The sequence below is a fragment of the Anoplopoma fimbria genome, chromosome 3, assembly GCF_027596085.1.
Source record: "Anoplopoma fimbria isolate UVic2021 breed Golden Eagle Sablefish chromosome 3, Afim_UVic_2022, whole genome shotgun sequence".
NCBI lineage: Eukaryota > Metazoa > Chordata > Actinopteri > Perciformes > Anoplopomatidae > Anoplopoma > Anoplopoma fimbria.
Genome location: NC_072451.1, coordinates 14,929,527 through 14,944,579, shown reverse-complemented (window position 1 = coordinate 14,944,579; position 15,053 = coordinate 14,929,527). Strand labels below are relative to the sequence as shown.

The following is a 15,053-nucleotide window of genomic DNA, read 5'->3' as shown; positions in this document are numbered from 1 at the left end:
TGTGTGTGTGTGTGTGTGTGTCACACAAAGCTTCTAACTAAACAGTGGATTAGAGAGGAATCAAAACACATTGCTAATTTGGACTGCAGTCAGGGATTTTACATGCTAAGGAAATGTAACCATGCAGACATCATGTTGTGGTCCTGTGAAACAGTCAATGAAAGACAGCATTCGCCCAAGTTACATGATGCTGTTAGTCAGCTGGTATTGAGCTGGTGGTATATTCTTGCTGCACTCCAACTGTGCACTCAGACCAGTAATCCTGTCTACTGGGCTTTTGCCTACCTCTATGAATAGAATACTTAACAACCACTATTACTGGGAAAATGTGTGGAGACTGGACAGAAATAAAAACTCACAGCCTAATGGGGCGAAATAGGTGATTGGTACAAAAAAATATGCCTTTCTGATTATCACAGTAAGGGTAAAAGGTTGCAACACTGACCCTAGATTAACTTGAGTCAAACCCATTTACAGGGGATCAGGAGATCATCCTTGACAGCTTGCTGGTCTGATTTACTCTCTACATGTGCTCCGCGTTTACATGTTTAACCAACAACTCACGCATGTTCATCTCAACTGAATTTAATTAGAATCTAAATAAATGTCTGGAACAGAAGTGGAATTTCTTACCTGCTGGTGCCCTGGTGTTTGCAGACTGTAGCCATCAGTGAGCGTATGTGTTGTGTGTGGCCTGTGTGTGGCCTGTGTGTTGACTGTGGAGGCTAATCCCAACAGATTCACCTCCCCCCTGGTGGCACTGGACTCAGAGGGGTCACATGACACTGAGAAGGGAGGGATAGGGCAGAATTATTAGGTAAACTGTTCTCAGAAGACTTGTCTTATTTATTTATAGTGAGTACAGTGCACCCTTTAAACCGTCCTGAACTGTATAGCAGTGGTCCTACTTATATGACATTGTGAGCAGAAAGAAAAAAAAAACTTTCCCTTCAGTCTGTGGTAAATGTCACATGCGTTCCTTACTTTAAAAGCATATAGACCTTTTCACTGTCCTACTCCTCTTTGGACGATGTCTTCCTCATCCACAAGAGATTGTCCTTGTTGCTATTCCCCATCATCTGCCTCCTCCGTGCCCCATTTCTTCTGGGTCTCTTCATGGTCATGTGGAGCCCTGAACAAGAATACAGCCATGAGACATGACACAAAGAACAGGTTGAGAGTTTGGGGGCCTGGAAGTGGGGGACACTCATAATTTTCTTTCTCTTTTGTTTCAGGAAGTTTATAAGGGACCAAGGGCAGGGATTTTCCAGGTGTTTTTACCAATGCTACGGTCTATCTTAGCCCATTAATATACATTTTTTTCATTCGGAGGGACATCATTGACATAGTGGAAGCATTTCCCTGCTGCGAAATACCTCTGATGAGCCTCAAATACTTTTGGGACAAGCTAACAGACACTTCCCAGATATGAGACAGCTTTCAAATTAGTTTGCGCTTTAAAAAGAGAACTACATCTAAGAGGGAGTTTTTCTTCACACCCCTTGTATTGTGGCTCAGGTCTGAATCATCTTTTTTCTCACAGGACATGCCTAATTGCTTTGAATTTTTAAATCACCTCACAAACAAGAGGTGTCAGTGCTTACATCGGGGCCCATCTCACAAAGTAAGAAAAATGAAGTCAGCCTGAAAACCACTGTCATAATGCTGCAAGTTTCTCAGGGGCGCCGTACCCTTCAGCGTCTACCCCAGTGTACCAAGACTTCTGTGCACACTCACACACATACAAAGTGTCTGAACAACTGAAGATGCCTCTGAGCATAAGCCGAAGAAACTGTCTTTATAGAAGGACTTTATTTTTTGAATTGGAATATACAGCGGGTAAAATAAGTATTTAACACGTCACCATTTTTCTCAGTAAATATATTTCTAAAGGTGCTATTGACATGAACTTTTCATCAGATGTCGTTAACAACCCAAGTAATCCATACAAACAAAGAAAACAAAACAAATAAGTTCAGAAATTAAGTTATGTGTAATAAAATGGAATGACACAGGGAAAAAGTATTGAACACGCTTACTGAAATTTATTTAATACTTCGTACAAAAGCCTTTTGTTGGTAATGACAGCTTCAAGACACCTACTGTATGGAGAAACTAGTCGCATGCTCAGGTGTGATTTTGGCACATTTTCATCATCCTGTTAGATGGCAGCAGATTTTTATCAAGAATGTATTGGTACATTTTTCCATTCATCCTTCCTTCAATTATATGAAGTTTGCCAGTGCCGTATGCTGAAAAACAGCCCCACACCATGATGTTCCCACCTCCAAACTTCACTGTTGGTATGGTGTTTTCGGGGTGATGTGCAGTGCCATTTGACATCCAAACATGGTGTGTATTATGGCATCCAAAGAGTTAAATTTTGGTCTCATCTGACCAGACTATATTCTCCCAGTATTTCACAGGTTTGTCTAAATGTTGTGCAGCAAACTTTAAACGAGCTTCAACATGCTTTTTCTTCAGCAATGGAATCTTGCGTGGTGAGCGTGCATACAGGCCACGGCGGTTGAGTGCATTACTTATTGTTTTCTTTGAAACAATTGTACCTGCTAATTCCAGGTCTTTCTGAAGCTCTCCACAAGTGATCCTTGGCTCTTGGACAACTCTTCTGATAATTATTTTCACTCCTCTGTCAGAAATCTTGCGAGGAGCACCTGGTCGTGGACGGTTTATGGTGAAATGAGGTTCTTTCCACTTCCGGATTATGGCCCCAACAGTGCTCACTGGAACATTCAGAAGTTTAGAAATCCTTCTGTAACCAATGCCATCAGTATGTTTTCCAACAATAACGTTGCAAAGGTCTTGAGAGAGCTCTTTGCTTTTACCCATCATGAGATGTTTCTTGTGTGACACCTTGGTAATGAGACACCTTTTTGTAGGCCATCAGTTGGGACTGAACCAGATGATATTAATTTGCACTGACAAGGGGCAGGATTGCTTTCTAATTACTGATAGATTTCAGCTGGTGTCTTGGCTTTCCATGCCTTTTTGCACCTCCCTTTCTTCATGTGTTCAATACTTTTTCCCTGTGTCATTCCATTTTATTACACATAACTTAATTTCTGAACTTATTTGTTTGGTTTTCTTTGTATGTATGGATAATTGGGTTGTTACCGACATCTGGTGAAAAAAACATGTCAATAGCACCTTTTGAAATATATTTACTGAGAAAAATGGTGACGTGTTCAATACTTACTTTACCCGCTGTATATGTCTTACCCCATAACCTGCTTTTACTGTTTTTCTTTAATACATTAAATTAATAAATAATTGATTGTACTTAAAACAATATCTGCATTATTTACACTTGTGGTCATTGCCAGGTGAACCTTAGCCAAGTTTAAATATAACATTCTCAAGCTAATTGCAACATGTTTTGTCTTTGAGAGACACCTAGTGGCTTTACTGATGCAAAGACCACCGAATCAGTCAGCCATAGTTAGGAGAGATGGTCAATTGACAGGACAACACGTCCCATCAATATAATTAAAAGGAAAAAATAAATGTGTAAAGTTGGAAAATTGTCGAGGCAATAAGATGTTTACCACAATTAGCTGACAAATCCAGTAGCATGCTGCTCTCTTTACCCTGTAAGCTGCTGACCTACCTTGCATAAAATACCGTAACACTCTAAAACAGGCTCATATGTTGTTTTGGCAGCCTCTTACACAGTTCAGCAGAACTTCACAAGAGGAGGTGGTTGAATTATCTTGGTTACATTTTCATGTGTTGATATTAATATGCCTTTACAGTTAGTAGCCTTTGAGCAACAGATACAGTCTGCTGGGTGAATGAATGAATGATAACTGTAACAAATACTCATAGTCAGGGCAGATATGCATAATTCCCAGATGATGAACCCCTGACTTCTCCTCTGCCTGCAGCAGCAGGTCAAACATTTCACTTATCTTTTTTTCTGGTACTTGATGGATTGGGACACAATTTGGTGCAAACACTCATGATCCCCAGAGGATCACTTTTTGTGATTCTATGACTTGTCATTTAGCACCTTCATAAGTAATAATTCATTTAAATACTTTTGGTTTATGATCATAACCTCTCTGCGCTTCTCGAGTGCCCTTCTAAACAAACTCTTGCAAGTTAAGCAGGTTAATATCAGCATTTAGCTCAAGGTCAGCCTCACAGGTCAGCTAGCAAGGCTGGTGACTCTTAGTGATGCTTTTTAACAATAAACATTTTGAAAATGTCACCTTTATTGAAATATTTGACCAGTAATGATGACGTTTCTTCAAAGTCCTTTTTCGTGAATTGCAATACAATTTTGTCTGTGCCCGGCATGTGTTATCATTGCTGTAGATGTGTGATGTGATTCTGGTTTGTATTAATTTCATCGTCAGAGAAAGCTGTTAGGTTAAATCACTAGGTTTGTATGGTATTCAATGGGATATAAACCATCTGAAGCAGTATTGCTATCAGTGGAACATGACAGATTGAAAAAAATTGACCTGCAAACAAATGTCTGCAATATTTTCTTCCAAGATAAAGTTGACAATACACCGTCATGCAAGCCCAAAGCTTAAACTCGCAAAAATATGTTTTTGTCTTGAAACTTCAGAGCTTAAAATGTCAAAATCAATCTAGAGGTCCTGTAGTATGTTGCATAGTCAGCCGTAGTTAATCCATGTAATTCTTAAAACAAGTCAGACATTTAATACCTAAATGTAAGGTTATCTCACTGACTTAGAAATATAGATTTTTTGCATTGACCAATGTGTTTTGAAGAAAGTCATAACACACAGATATAAAGACATTCAAGAGGAATGCTATAGGTGTTCACGGGACTCTAAACACCATTCAAACCTATTGGATTTATACATTTCTATATATAGCCAGTATATTGTGTCCAAATGACCCATTGCCTATGGTGAGGTACCTGCCTTTGTCTAAATGGATGTACTGGGGTAACATGAGCATCCTACATTATGAGACACAGCCCCGAAATAGCTCATTAAAGACAGTATTGAGAACTCATTGCATGTATAGGGTTACCATGTGCAGTACACATAATCCAATATCTAAAACTATGTTTTTACTCATCGAGACTCAATTTTATTATTTTATATTAAAATATGAAAAATATGAATTATGATTGTTTGATGACAACTGTGTGTGGGTGGGGGGCAATCATGCACACCTGTGCAAATCTTAAATCCCCGTCAGTCAGACTACTCCAAGCCTTAGAGCCGCGTGTGCCCGGGCCTGCACTCCTATGTGAGATGCACACTGAGAGCCAATGTGGAGGTAACCGTGGTCACTGTTCCCCAGAGGACCGTCTGGCGGCGAGGGCCATTAATTATAAGAGACAGCGAGACAGACAGCTAGCCTGCTAAGCAGACAGACAGACAGTTCCGCAGAGAGCGTAGACAGGCCTGACAGGAGCAGGCCCCGACAAATACAAAGAAAGGAGGAAGAGCAGCACGCACGGCCAAGAAAAAACAAAACTAATCCTCCCCGTGTAACGAGTAGCCTACAGCTATCTGCGCCGCCCCTGCTTCTCCTCCTGCTGCTAGTGGACTATGAGTAAATACATTCAGGCATAATAACCCTTTGTCATAAGAGAAAGAACCGCGATTTGCGACGGGGATAAATAATTGAAAAAAAATGCGTCTGTCCGACTGCGCATCCCTGGGAGTGAATAGGGAATTGCTGCGCCAGTGTCCCGGCTGAGAGACGGAGCCGATCTTACCCAACCTAAGCTCCTGAGCTCTTTTCCCCTCCCGTGTCATTACACAATATCGCTGCCAAAAAATCATCGTTTCAAACATGGTAAGTTGTTTTTTTTTTGTTATATTCAGAGCGGTTGTGTCGGCGACGAGCGGCCTGTGGGGGAAATGCACATCCGGGACTGTATTTTTTCGAGAAGTCATAATATTTTATGAATCATAACTTGTTATGATGTGGGAGCGCGCGTGGCGTGCAACAGGTCGCCGTACAGTAGCGGGGACGCGCATCCCACCGGCGTATTTTGCGCTTGTTTGGAAACATTGGTTTGAAAAAACGTCCGACCGTCGTACACGCGAACATAAAGGCAAGATGGCACTAGAAATGCGTTGTTGGCACAATAGAGTTCTGTTTAAAAAAAACCAACAACGATATTCTCTCTTTTGACTGTTTGGTAACTATGACAGTTATCACTTCTTTCTCTTTGACAACATATTACAGAATAGTCTACGCAACGATGCGGATGTTTTATAGCTTCATTATTTTTCGTTTTAATCATTTTATATTGTGCGGGAATCACTGCTCGGTTTGCAAAGAAAAGTGTCCATTGGCCCACTACAGAAATAAGTCATATTAAATGAATCGGACTTTCACTGTCCTGCAAAAGAATACCAAGGCTATTTAAAACACACACACACACACATACTGACTGCTACCTCGCGACGACCCAACATTCAGACTTAACGTCAAATATTGAGGCATTTTATTATTCTGTCCCAGCCCCGGTAAAACAGAGAAAAGGGGTGAGGGGGGGGTGTCACAGGGCCCGGGTGAAAAATTATTTTCCTCCTCACTCCGGCTGTGTCTTTCTTTTCAATACCTCCCTCCACGTGGTGAGCAGTCGGGATGAGGGTGAAAAGGGAGCATTGTGCCTCCAGTCAGTGGCCTTATGTGTTGGAGAGGCTCTGAGAGGGTGATGTTCACTCAGCTGTGCTCCCTATACGCCATTGTTGCAAATTCCACCTCATTTCAGCCGCGCTGTTTACCGAAAGCTCAACACAGGAGCCTGTTTTTAAGAGGCGGCCGGAGCACCGTGAAACCACACACACGCACACACACGCACACACGCACGCGTATCACACATCTCGAATAGACTTGGGTATCAGCATGCGTGACAAGGTGGCTTCTGACACAATATGTTTGGTTTAACGTTTTAAAAAAAAAAGAACTGAATTAATTAAATCGCGCTGACGTCGGGTTTAACGCCGACCTGTGCGCACAGTTTCCTTCTGTTACGCACAAGAAGACACACAAGGGGACGTTCATTTTTTTTTTTAAAGGCTCATATCAGTAATCAAAAGCTCAGGCAAGGGACTTTTTATGATGAACTTGAGCGCCAATGTATGAAGGTTTACTAAAGAGAGGCAGTGGACTCTTGGCTCAAAAGAAGGGGTGTTCACTCGCCATTTGAATGCAAAGTAGTGGATGAACAAGTGAGCTGTGTGTGTGTGTGTGTGTGTGTGTGTGTGTGTGTGCGTGTGCGTGCGTGTGTGTGTGTGTGTGTGGAAGGAGGGCCAACGGTGAGTTTTGAGCAAAGGGAGACTTGTTGAGAGAAAACTGTCACACATGCCTCTTTGGCACTTTAGTTCTGTCTTTCTTTCTCTGCACCACAATGCCACCAACGTGGACACGCTTTGAGACTAATCAATCCGGAGCATCCATTGTCACATTTTTGGAACGTTTTTCTTCATTTTTTCCCCTGTAAGTAATTTAGATACCTACTTTTTTCAGTGCGCAGGGAGACAGAATAAAAGTTGTGTGTTGGCCAATGCGCCCCTGCGTCGTTCCCATCCTGCAGAAGCATGTCCCGTCGGAAACAGAAACGACCCCAGCAGCTTATGAACCTGACCCTCGGTGGCTGTCGGATACTTGAGCATGGTGAGAAATATACTGAGAATATATATCAAAAGATTACTGGTTATTCAGTGGGATTTGATTCACATTCGATGGGAAGTCTAGACCTAAGAAATTCACTGTTCCCCAACATGCAGAGATTGTTCCAGTTAATTGCTCACATTGATGGTATATTATTTTATGGTATATCCACTTTATCATTCTTATGAAGGCCTTAAACTGATTTGGACTAACTTGTGACCTAGGATGACTTGTTTAACCTTATATGGGAAATAGCAGTTTTGGAATTTAAACAGCAATGTCATTATGGGCAGTTAAGACTCGTTTTAATTTTGTTAACTAAGAGGTATTCGCATTATCTCCATCCTCATTTCTAAATGGTTTCTTACCAGAATTATTAAACAGTGAAATCATTGAATTTGCATTATGTTAAACTCTTAGAAAAAGAAGGCTTGTTGGAATAATTGGCCTACAGTCTTTAATTCAATCTCTGCGGTTGCAGCCATTAGCTGCTTTCTTTGCCCTGTAAAACCCAAATGTCTTCACTCCTCATGGCTGCCAGGTTCAAAGACACAGACCACCCAGAATAGGAGGCGATACAGTAAATACCTCGATAAATAATTGGTGAAAAAGAATATAGTGAATTTGGAAAGAAATAGAAGAAAGGTACAGGTTTTGTAGGAGCAGGTTTTGTAGGAGCAGAGAGATGTGCATGAGAAGGTCAAGGAAAATGAAACTTTGTGAGGCACTGTATAAGGTGTTCTTACTGCAATAGCATTAGACCCCATTGTCCCCTTTCAGCTTTGTTGCTGGGCACTGAAGCATGAACATACCCGTGAAGAAGTGTGTATGTGTGTGTGTACGCAAGTGTGTGTATTTGTGTCAGTCTGTTCACTCCAGTTACAGGAGTAAGGCCCACATTTTGTCATTAAATTGTAGCTTTCAAGCAAACGGCATTAAGTTCTGTATGCGTTAGTGTGAGCACGAGCAACCCTGTGCACACTGAATGCTGAATCTTTTATGTCTGTGTGTTGTGCATTGACAGGCTGTGTGTAGGCCTATGTGCTTTCACATCCGTCTCGCTATGCATTTTTGGGCTAAGTTAGCTTGTTGATGGGCTGTGAGTCATCATGTCTGTCACTGGGGCTGTTTGTTTTTCTTTGTGCGGCACCTCTCTTCCTCTGCCTGGCCCTAAACCGTATCAGGAATGCGACCTCAGAGTGTTAGAGGTTAAGACTGCCAGCCAATCAGGCACCCAGTACAGTTACCAGTACCTAACCAGCACCTAACCCTTAGCGCCCCATTGGGCTTATTGGGGGAAGGGCTCTTAAGGAGATGAAAGAAAGACAGACAGATTGAATGGAGGAAGGAAGAAAGAGAAGGAGGGCAGGGATGGAAGTGTGTGGATGAGGCTTCTTTTTATTGGGGGGTTCCATTGTGTTGTGCGTGTTGCCCTGGAAACAAGGTAGACTCCTCTACGGGTGAGCAGTGTATTCTTGCAGATCATTGTAATCTCTGTGTGTGTGTGTGTGTGTGTGTGTGTGTGGGTGTGTGTGTGGGTGTGTGTGTGGGTGCCTGCATACATGACGTGTGTGTGTGTGTTTGTATGTGTAGCGACCGTGGTCAGAAGGCTAGAGTTGATGAGGATGGACAGGACAAAGAGGAACACAGTGATGGAATATAAAGTGAAGTTAATCTCTTAATGAACCAAATTCTCTCATCTAGACATCAAGTAGCCACCTAACAACATCCTTTATTTCTCTCTGCTGTTTTGTGTTTCAAAGTGCCCTGAAAAGTAGATTTGAACTTTAAAAAGTTATTTTAGAAAGCTATATTATAAAAAATGATTATGTACCATAATGTAAATCTTGATTGTTTTTTTTTTTATCATTAACAATGAAAAAATCACATTTAGATTTTCTTCTTTCATTTCCTTAGATGACAACTTGGCAGTGAAGTCAAACTCCTTTCCATTTATCCTGGATTCTCCCTTGTGCTCTCAATCGTCCTCTCTTCAAAGCTCCCAGCTGCCCCTCGCTCTCCTTTCATCTATTAAGGGCTCTCAGACCCCCTCTTTACCCACTGAGGATCCAGCGATATCCTGCTCACTGAGCCAGTCCTCCCACCAGCCCCTCAAAAAACCCCAGCCCTCCCTCTCTCCTGACTTCCCTCACTGCTCTCTCTCTTCTCAAACTCAACATCCACCTGCCCTTCAATTGTATGGTTGCAAATCTACTTCATCTGCAAGTGCCATCATCCACTCCTCGCGAAGCGAACACATGGCCTCTCCAAAGTTGGGGCTGTCAGCCACCACCACCACCTCTTCTTCCTCCTCCTCGTCCTCTGCCTCCTTATGTCCCCCACCGCACCCTGGAAGCCCCAGTCGTGTGCCTGAGGGCCCCCCAAGTCCTGTTACTCCCACCCCCAGCCCAGGAGTGACATCTGCCTCAGCTGCACCCTCTAGGGCCCAACTGAGCATCGCCCTGATTCTGGAGGAGCTCCGGGTGCTTCAGCAAAGGCAGATCCATCAGATGCAGATAACAGAGGAGATCTGTAGACAGGTGCTACGCCTCGGTGGAGCATCCTATACCATAGATACACCCTCCCAGCATCTTCTCCCTCCCCTGCCCCAGCTCTGCCTGGAAGGCAGCAAAAGGGCATCCAGCCCAACTAGCCAGCCAACTGCATCTCAGGCTGCCACATCTGTTGCTCCTCTCCTGGCATGTTTCTCCTCCCTGCTACCTTCTCAGGCAGCCAACAAACCCACAAAGCCAAGCAGTTCCTTGTCTCAAATCCTTCAGCCCCATAAGCCCCAGATGGAAGGATCGGGAGGGACTGCAGGGGCTCATGGTTATCTGAGGGGGAGTTCTCGACCCTCGGCTCCCTCCACTACTTCCTCCACTGCCATTTCCATGGCTTCCTCCACCTATCCGCTCGGCTTGTCTTTAGCTCTGCCAAACCGCTATCTCCATGAGAAATCTTCAAACACCACTTCAGTGAGTGGGCACAGTGGCCTGTCCTTCCTAAACTCATCCCTCCCGACATCCGTATCTATGATCCCAAACTCCCAAAATGCTATGCAGTCTTTCTCTGGAGGAGCAGACTCTTCCTCTGCATCCAGCTCCACCAATACTGGCCGCCTCCAACATGGCTGCCGCTTTTGTGGTAAAATGTTCAGCAGTGACTCTTCCCTACAGATACATCTACGCTCACACACAGGGGAACGACCCTACCAGTGTCCAGTATGCCTCAGCCGCTTCACCACAAGAGGCAATCTCAAGGTGCACTTCCTACGCCATCGTGAGCAAAACCCAGAGCTCTCCCTTTCCCTCCTGCCACCTTCTTTGTTTGGGGTAGCATTAGGGGCCACGGTGGGATCGGACATGGGACAGACCATGAGCAGTGGAAGCAGTACTAGTGGCATGAATATGATACAAAAGAAGCCAAAAAGCAGGACTGAGGATGAGACATGTGGTGATAATGTAGAAGACAGTGGTACGAACACTGGCTTTTCACTGGGAGCCTCTGGAGGATCTACCCCCTCTACCCTACCCCTGCCCCCTAGTGTAGACCTGGCTTTAATTTCCCACTCTCTCTTGCAGCTCAATAGGGCTGCAGCTGTAGCAGCTGCAGCCTCTATCACCTCCGGCTCATCCCACTCTTCCTCCTCCTCTTCTACCTCCACCTCTTCTCTGGCTACCTCCCTCCTCACCAATCCTTCCTGGTCATCGTCTTCCACCATTACAGGGTTATTAAAGGGTGTTAAGCAGCAGCACTTTGATGAGAACACTCCCCCTCATGCCCCAATGCTTTCTCCTGCTGCCTACTCCCAGCTAGCCCACCTACCTAAGCTCCTTTTCCCATCTGTCTCCACTTCTTCCTCTAATCCTGGGACACACTCATCCCTCTACAACCATCCAGCCTTGGGCTTGCTACGCACCCCACTACCGTCTGCTCCAGGCTCCCACCAACTTGCTTCTTCAAGCCATTCTCAGCTTTCCTTCCCTTTCTCTTCATTTCCTAAAGTCCAAGGTCCACCCACCACCACTCCATCTGCCCTGCCTTCCTCCATGGTTACCTCCACTCCTACATCTGAAACCTCCAAGCTGCAGAGGCTGGTGGAGAAGCTAGAGAAAGCCCCCCACTCCTCTTCTCCATGGACTTCTTCCTCTATATCCTCATCCATGCTAGAGATGTTATCTAGCAGTACCACTTCCTCTTCAAGTCGTTTCAATAATGCCAGCACTTCGACTACATATGTCATGGCGTCCCCACCATCTTCGACTAGGGCTTCCACTTCTGTTTCTAACTTCACACATGAGATGGTTGCTGCCCTAGGCATGAGTGCCACTGCCAATGGAGCAAGTGCCATGGCAGGGGGCTTGCTACCATCACTTGGCATCACAAGTCCAGCTGGGAACTTGACAAACAATCAGTGCGGGGTGTGTCTACGGGTGCTGAGTTGTCCCAGAGCACTGCGTCTGCACCAGGCTACGCACCTTGGAGAACGCCCTTTTCCATGTAAGATATGTGGTAGATCCTTCTCCACTAAAGGCAGCCTGCGGTCACATCTGGCCACCCATCATGCCCGACCACCCAATGCACGTGTTCAAAATTCTTGCCCACTTTGCCAGCGCAAGTTCACTAATGCCCTAGTGCTTCAGCACCACATCCGTATGCACCTTGGTGGACAGTTGCCCGCAGATGGCACAGAGGATTCTGCACATGAGATGCCAGCTGAATCAAATGCAAAACCCTTGTCACAATCTCAATCCCAGTCCACTGACCCAAATACTGTCTCTGGTAAAACACCTCCTCTAGCAGGCCACTCTAAGAGCCCAGCCCTAAGCTCACAATTTCAAACTCCAGCAGTAGGTTCAGACCCTGCATTTGGCAGCACAAAATCAGTTGAGTTCCCCAAAAATCCCAGCAAGTCTGGGTCCTCGAGTCCAGACCTCATTCCCCCATCTGACCTTAGCCCTGACCCATTCATGAATCCCACCACACAAACTCCACCACCGGGCAGTGTAGAACCCCCTCTCCTTTCTGTCAGTGCCCCCTTGCCAGCCCCCAAGCAGACAGATCAAGCTTCCACAGTTGGCAATGACAACCAAGTAGAACAACAAGCTGCTGCTGATGATCCTCCTAAATCCACTCCCTCTCCAATATCCTCCACTGTTACCAAAACCACATTGTCAGCTAATGCTATGGTAGTGGACTGTGGAGAGGATAAAGCTTCTACCTCCTCCGATGCCTTCCATGGCTCCAGAACTAACCTGGATGACTTACAAAGCACACCTGTCCTTGGTGACCCTTTTGCTTATACCTGTCCCAGTACCTCTTCTGATCTCATCCCGAGTCAAGATGTTCCCAATGTCATTGCAACACCATCCTTGGAATCAGAGTTAGTCTCCCCAAGGCCAACATCACCAGAACCCATGGAAGAAGACAAAGATCAGTCTTCTCCACCAGCAACACCAAAGCAAGATCAAGCAACTGTGCCTGACGAGGACCCGGACGTGACTTCCACTTTGGAGACTGCTGAAAATATTGCTGCAGAGGTCATGGGTGTATCACAGAGAGCTGCCACTTTTGTAAGGGAGACACGTCAGAGCTTTCATTTCGGTTCTTATGGAAGAGAAGACCGGGTAGAAGATGTTAAGATTAGTGGATTGGCTCCAACTGAAACATTGGATGGTTCTGTCCCCATCAACCTAACCCCAACCCTCCCATCTCCGATGTCTCGCCCTGAGAAGAAGACCTATTGCTGTGCTGAGTGTGGAAAAGAGTATGCCAGTCGCAGTGGACTGAAGGTGAAGAAAAAAATGTGTATGATATAAAAATAACTGAACAAAATATATGGATATGTTGGAATTCAGGAGAATTTCAAAGATTGAAACAATATTTAGCTGTAAAATAAACAAATCTTCATGTTTTAAGAATTGCTAAAATAACTGTTTATGTTCCCAGGGACACATGAAGCACCATGGTGTGGTAACCAAAACAATACGTCCACCAGCCCGGAGTAGTCGTTCCTCTGCTGACCAACTTCCTTCTTCTACATCTATGGCTTCCTTGAATATTCCTGCCACCAGGAGCTCAGCAGGCTTCTGGAATCAGTACCAAGCCTTCCTCAACACCAGTAACGAGCCAAGTGATGACCCAGCTGCTGGCCTCCAAGGAGATAATGAGTCTGCAGGGTCGGCAAAATCGCCCAATCGATCTCAGATGGACCCAAGAGCCGCTGAGGAAGCTGGGCAAGGGTCTAGTGAAGAGTCATAACTCGAGTCAGCGTGTTAGGCTAGATAATGTTCTGGTGTTTTCCATCAATGTTTACCTTTTGGTGAAACTGTATGAACATTTGCGTAGTTCCTGCTTCCTTAACACATTTCAAGTAGCCCGTCAGTTGGATAGTCAGAGTAATATGTTTGTTTGTCAAAGTTGTGAGTCAATCAGCTTGATCTTGTGTTGTTCAATAAAAAAAGAATATTGCTTGTGTACAAATAAAGATGAAAATATTCAAGAAGTAACATAGTCCAGTTTTTGCTGGATTTGATAAAAAGTGACAGTACCTTTGTCTGTCCGAAGTTGTTAATAGTTTGATGCACATTCTAACAAAAAAAGAGTATCCCTGATGTATCAGTGTTTCATATCAGACCTGGGTCAAATAATTGATTTTTTTTGTTGTTTTTTTAATATTTGACATAGCTAGTTGGTGAGTCACAGGATAGTGCACTAAAAGAATAGTTTAAAAGTATATGTCAGTATGTAAACATTTGGGTACTTGTCGTGTTGTGCCATGTACCAAATTTTATCCAACTGGCACCTAAGGAGGTTCAAGCTAACCAAAATGTTATTTCTTTGCAAATGTTTCCCGACCTAGGTCTGTTTCGTATCTAAAATTTGTTTTTCCTTCAGTCACAGAAAGAACTGATAAAAAGTTTTGCTTTGCGTGAGCACACAAAGCCAAAAAACTGAATGTGTTTCTGTCGGGAATATTAAGTTTTAGTCCCTTTTTGTGTTTCAGATAAACTACTCACTCATGTCATTGTGATTTACTTTCACTATATTGTCCTGTCAAATGAGAAGCACAGCTGCAGTGTTTGTGAACCCAGTGAGGACATGGTCTTGTGTGTGACCTTCGACTTTCAGCTTTGTGAATATAATGATTGTTGTTTGGTCCAAAAGTAATATCTGTAACACTTTTCAGTTACTAAAACTTTAAGTTTCTATATATATATATCAGAAGTCTATGTCTGTTTGTTGTAAGCTGTACGTTCAGTGCTCCATATAAAAAGGAATTTTGAAAAAAGATATCTGGCTGTCTTTTTTTGCACTACTTTTACACAACAAAATGTATTGTAACTGGTGTACTGACTAATCCAATTAAACACAGCATGAACCAATGCTTGCAGACATTTGTGTGTCCAGTTAAA

The 15,053-nt window shown here is 43.9% G+C and overlaps 1 protein-coding gene across 2 annotated transcripts; it reads left to right on the top strand.

Annotated features, from left to right (window-relative positions):
- The first annotated feature begins 5,210 nt into the window (after positions 1-5,210).
- Positions 5,211-14,912, top strand: sall2 (spalt-like transcription factor 2). 2 transcript variants are annotated; one of them, XM_054596627.1, is made up of 4 exons: positions 5,211-5,808; positions 7,495-7,641; positions 9,556-13,430; positions 13,588-14,912. In XM_054596627.1, exons 2-4 carry the CDS (start codon positions 7,566-7,568, stop codon positions 13,897-13,899), a joined length of 4,263 nt encoding a protein of 1,420 aa, XP_054452602.1. In that variant the 5' UTR covers positions 5,211-5,808; positions 7,495-7,565; the 3' UTR covers positions 13,900-14,912. The 2 variants fall into 2 exon arrangements, with proteins under 2 accessions (XP_054452602.1, XP_054452603.1); XM_054596628.1 differs by lacking the exon at positions 7,495-7,641 and having other exon boundaries at positions 5,687-5,808.
- Positions 14,913-15,053: the final 141 nt, after the last annotated feature.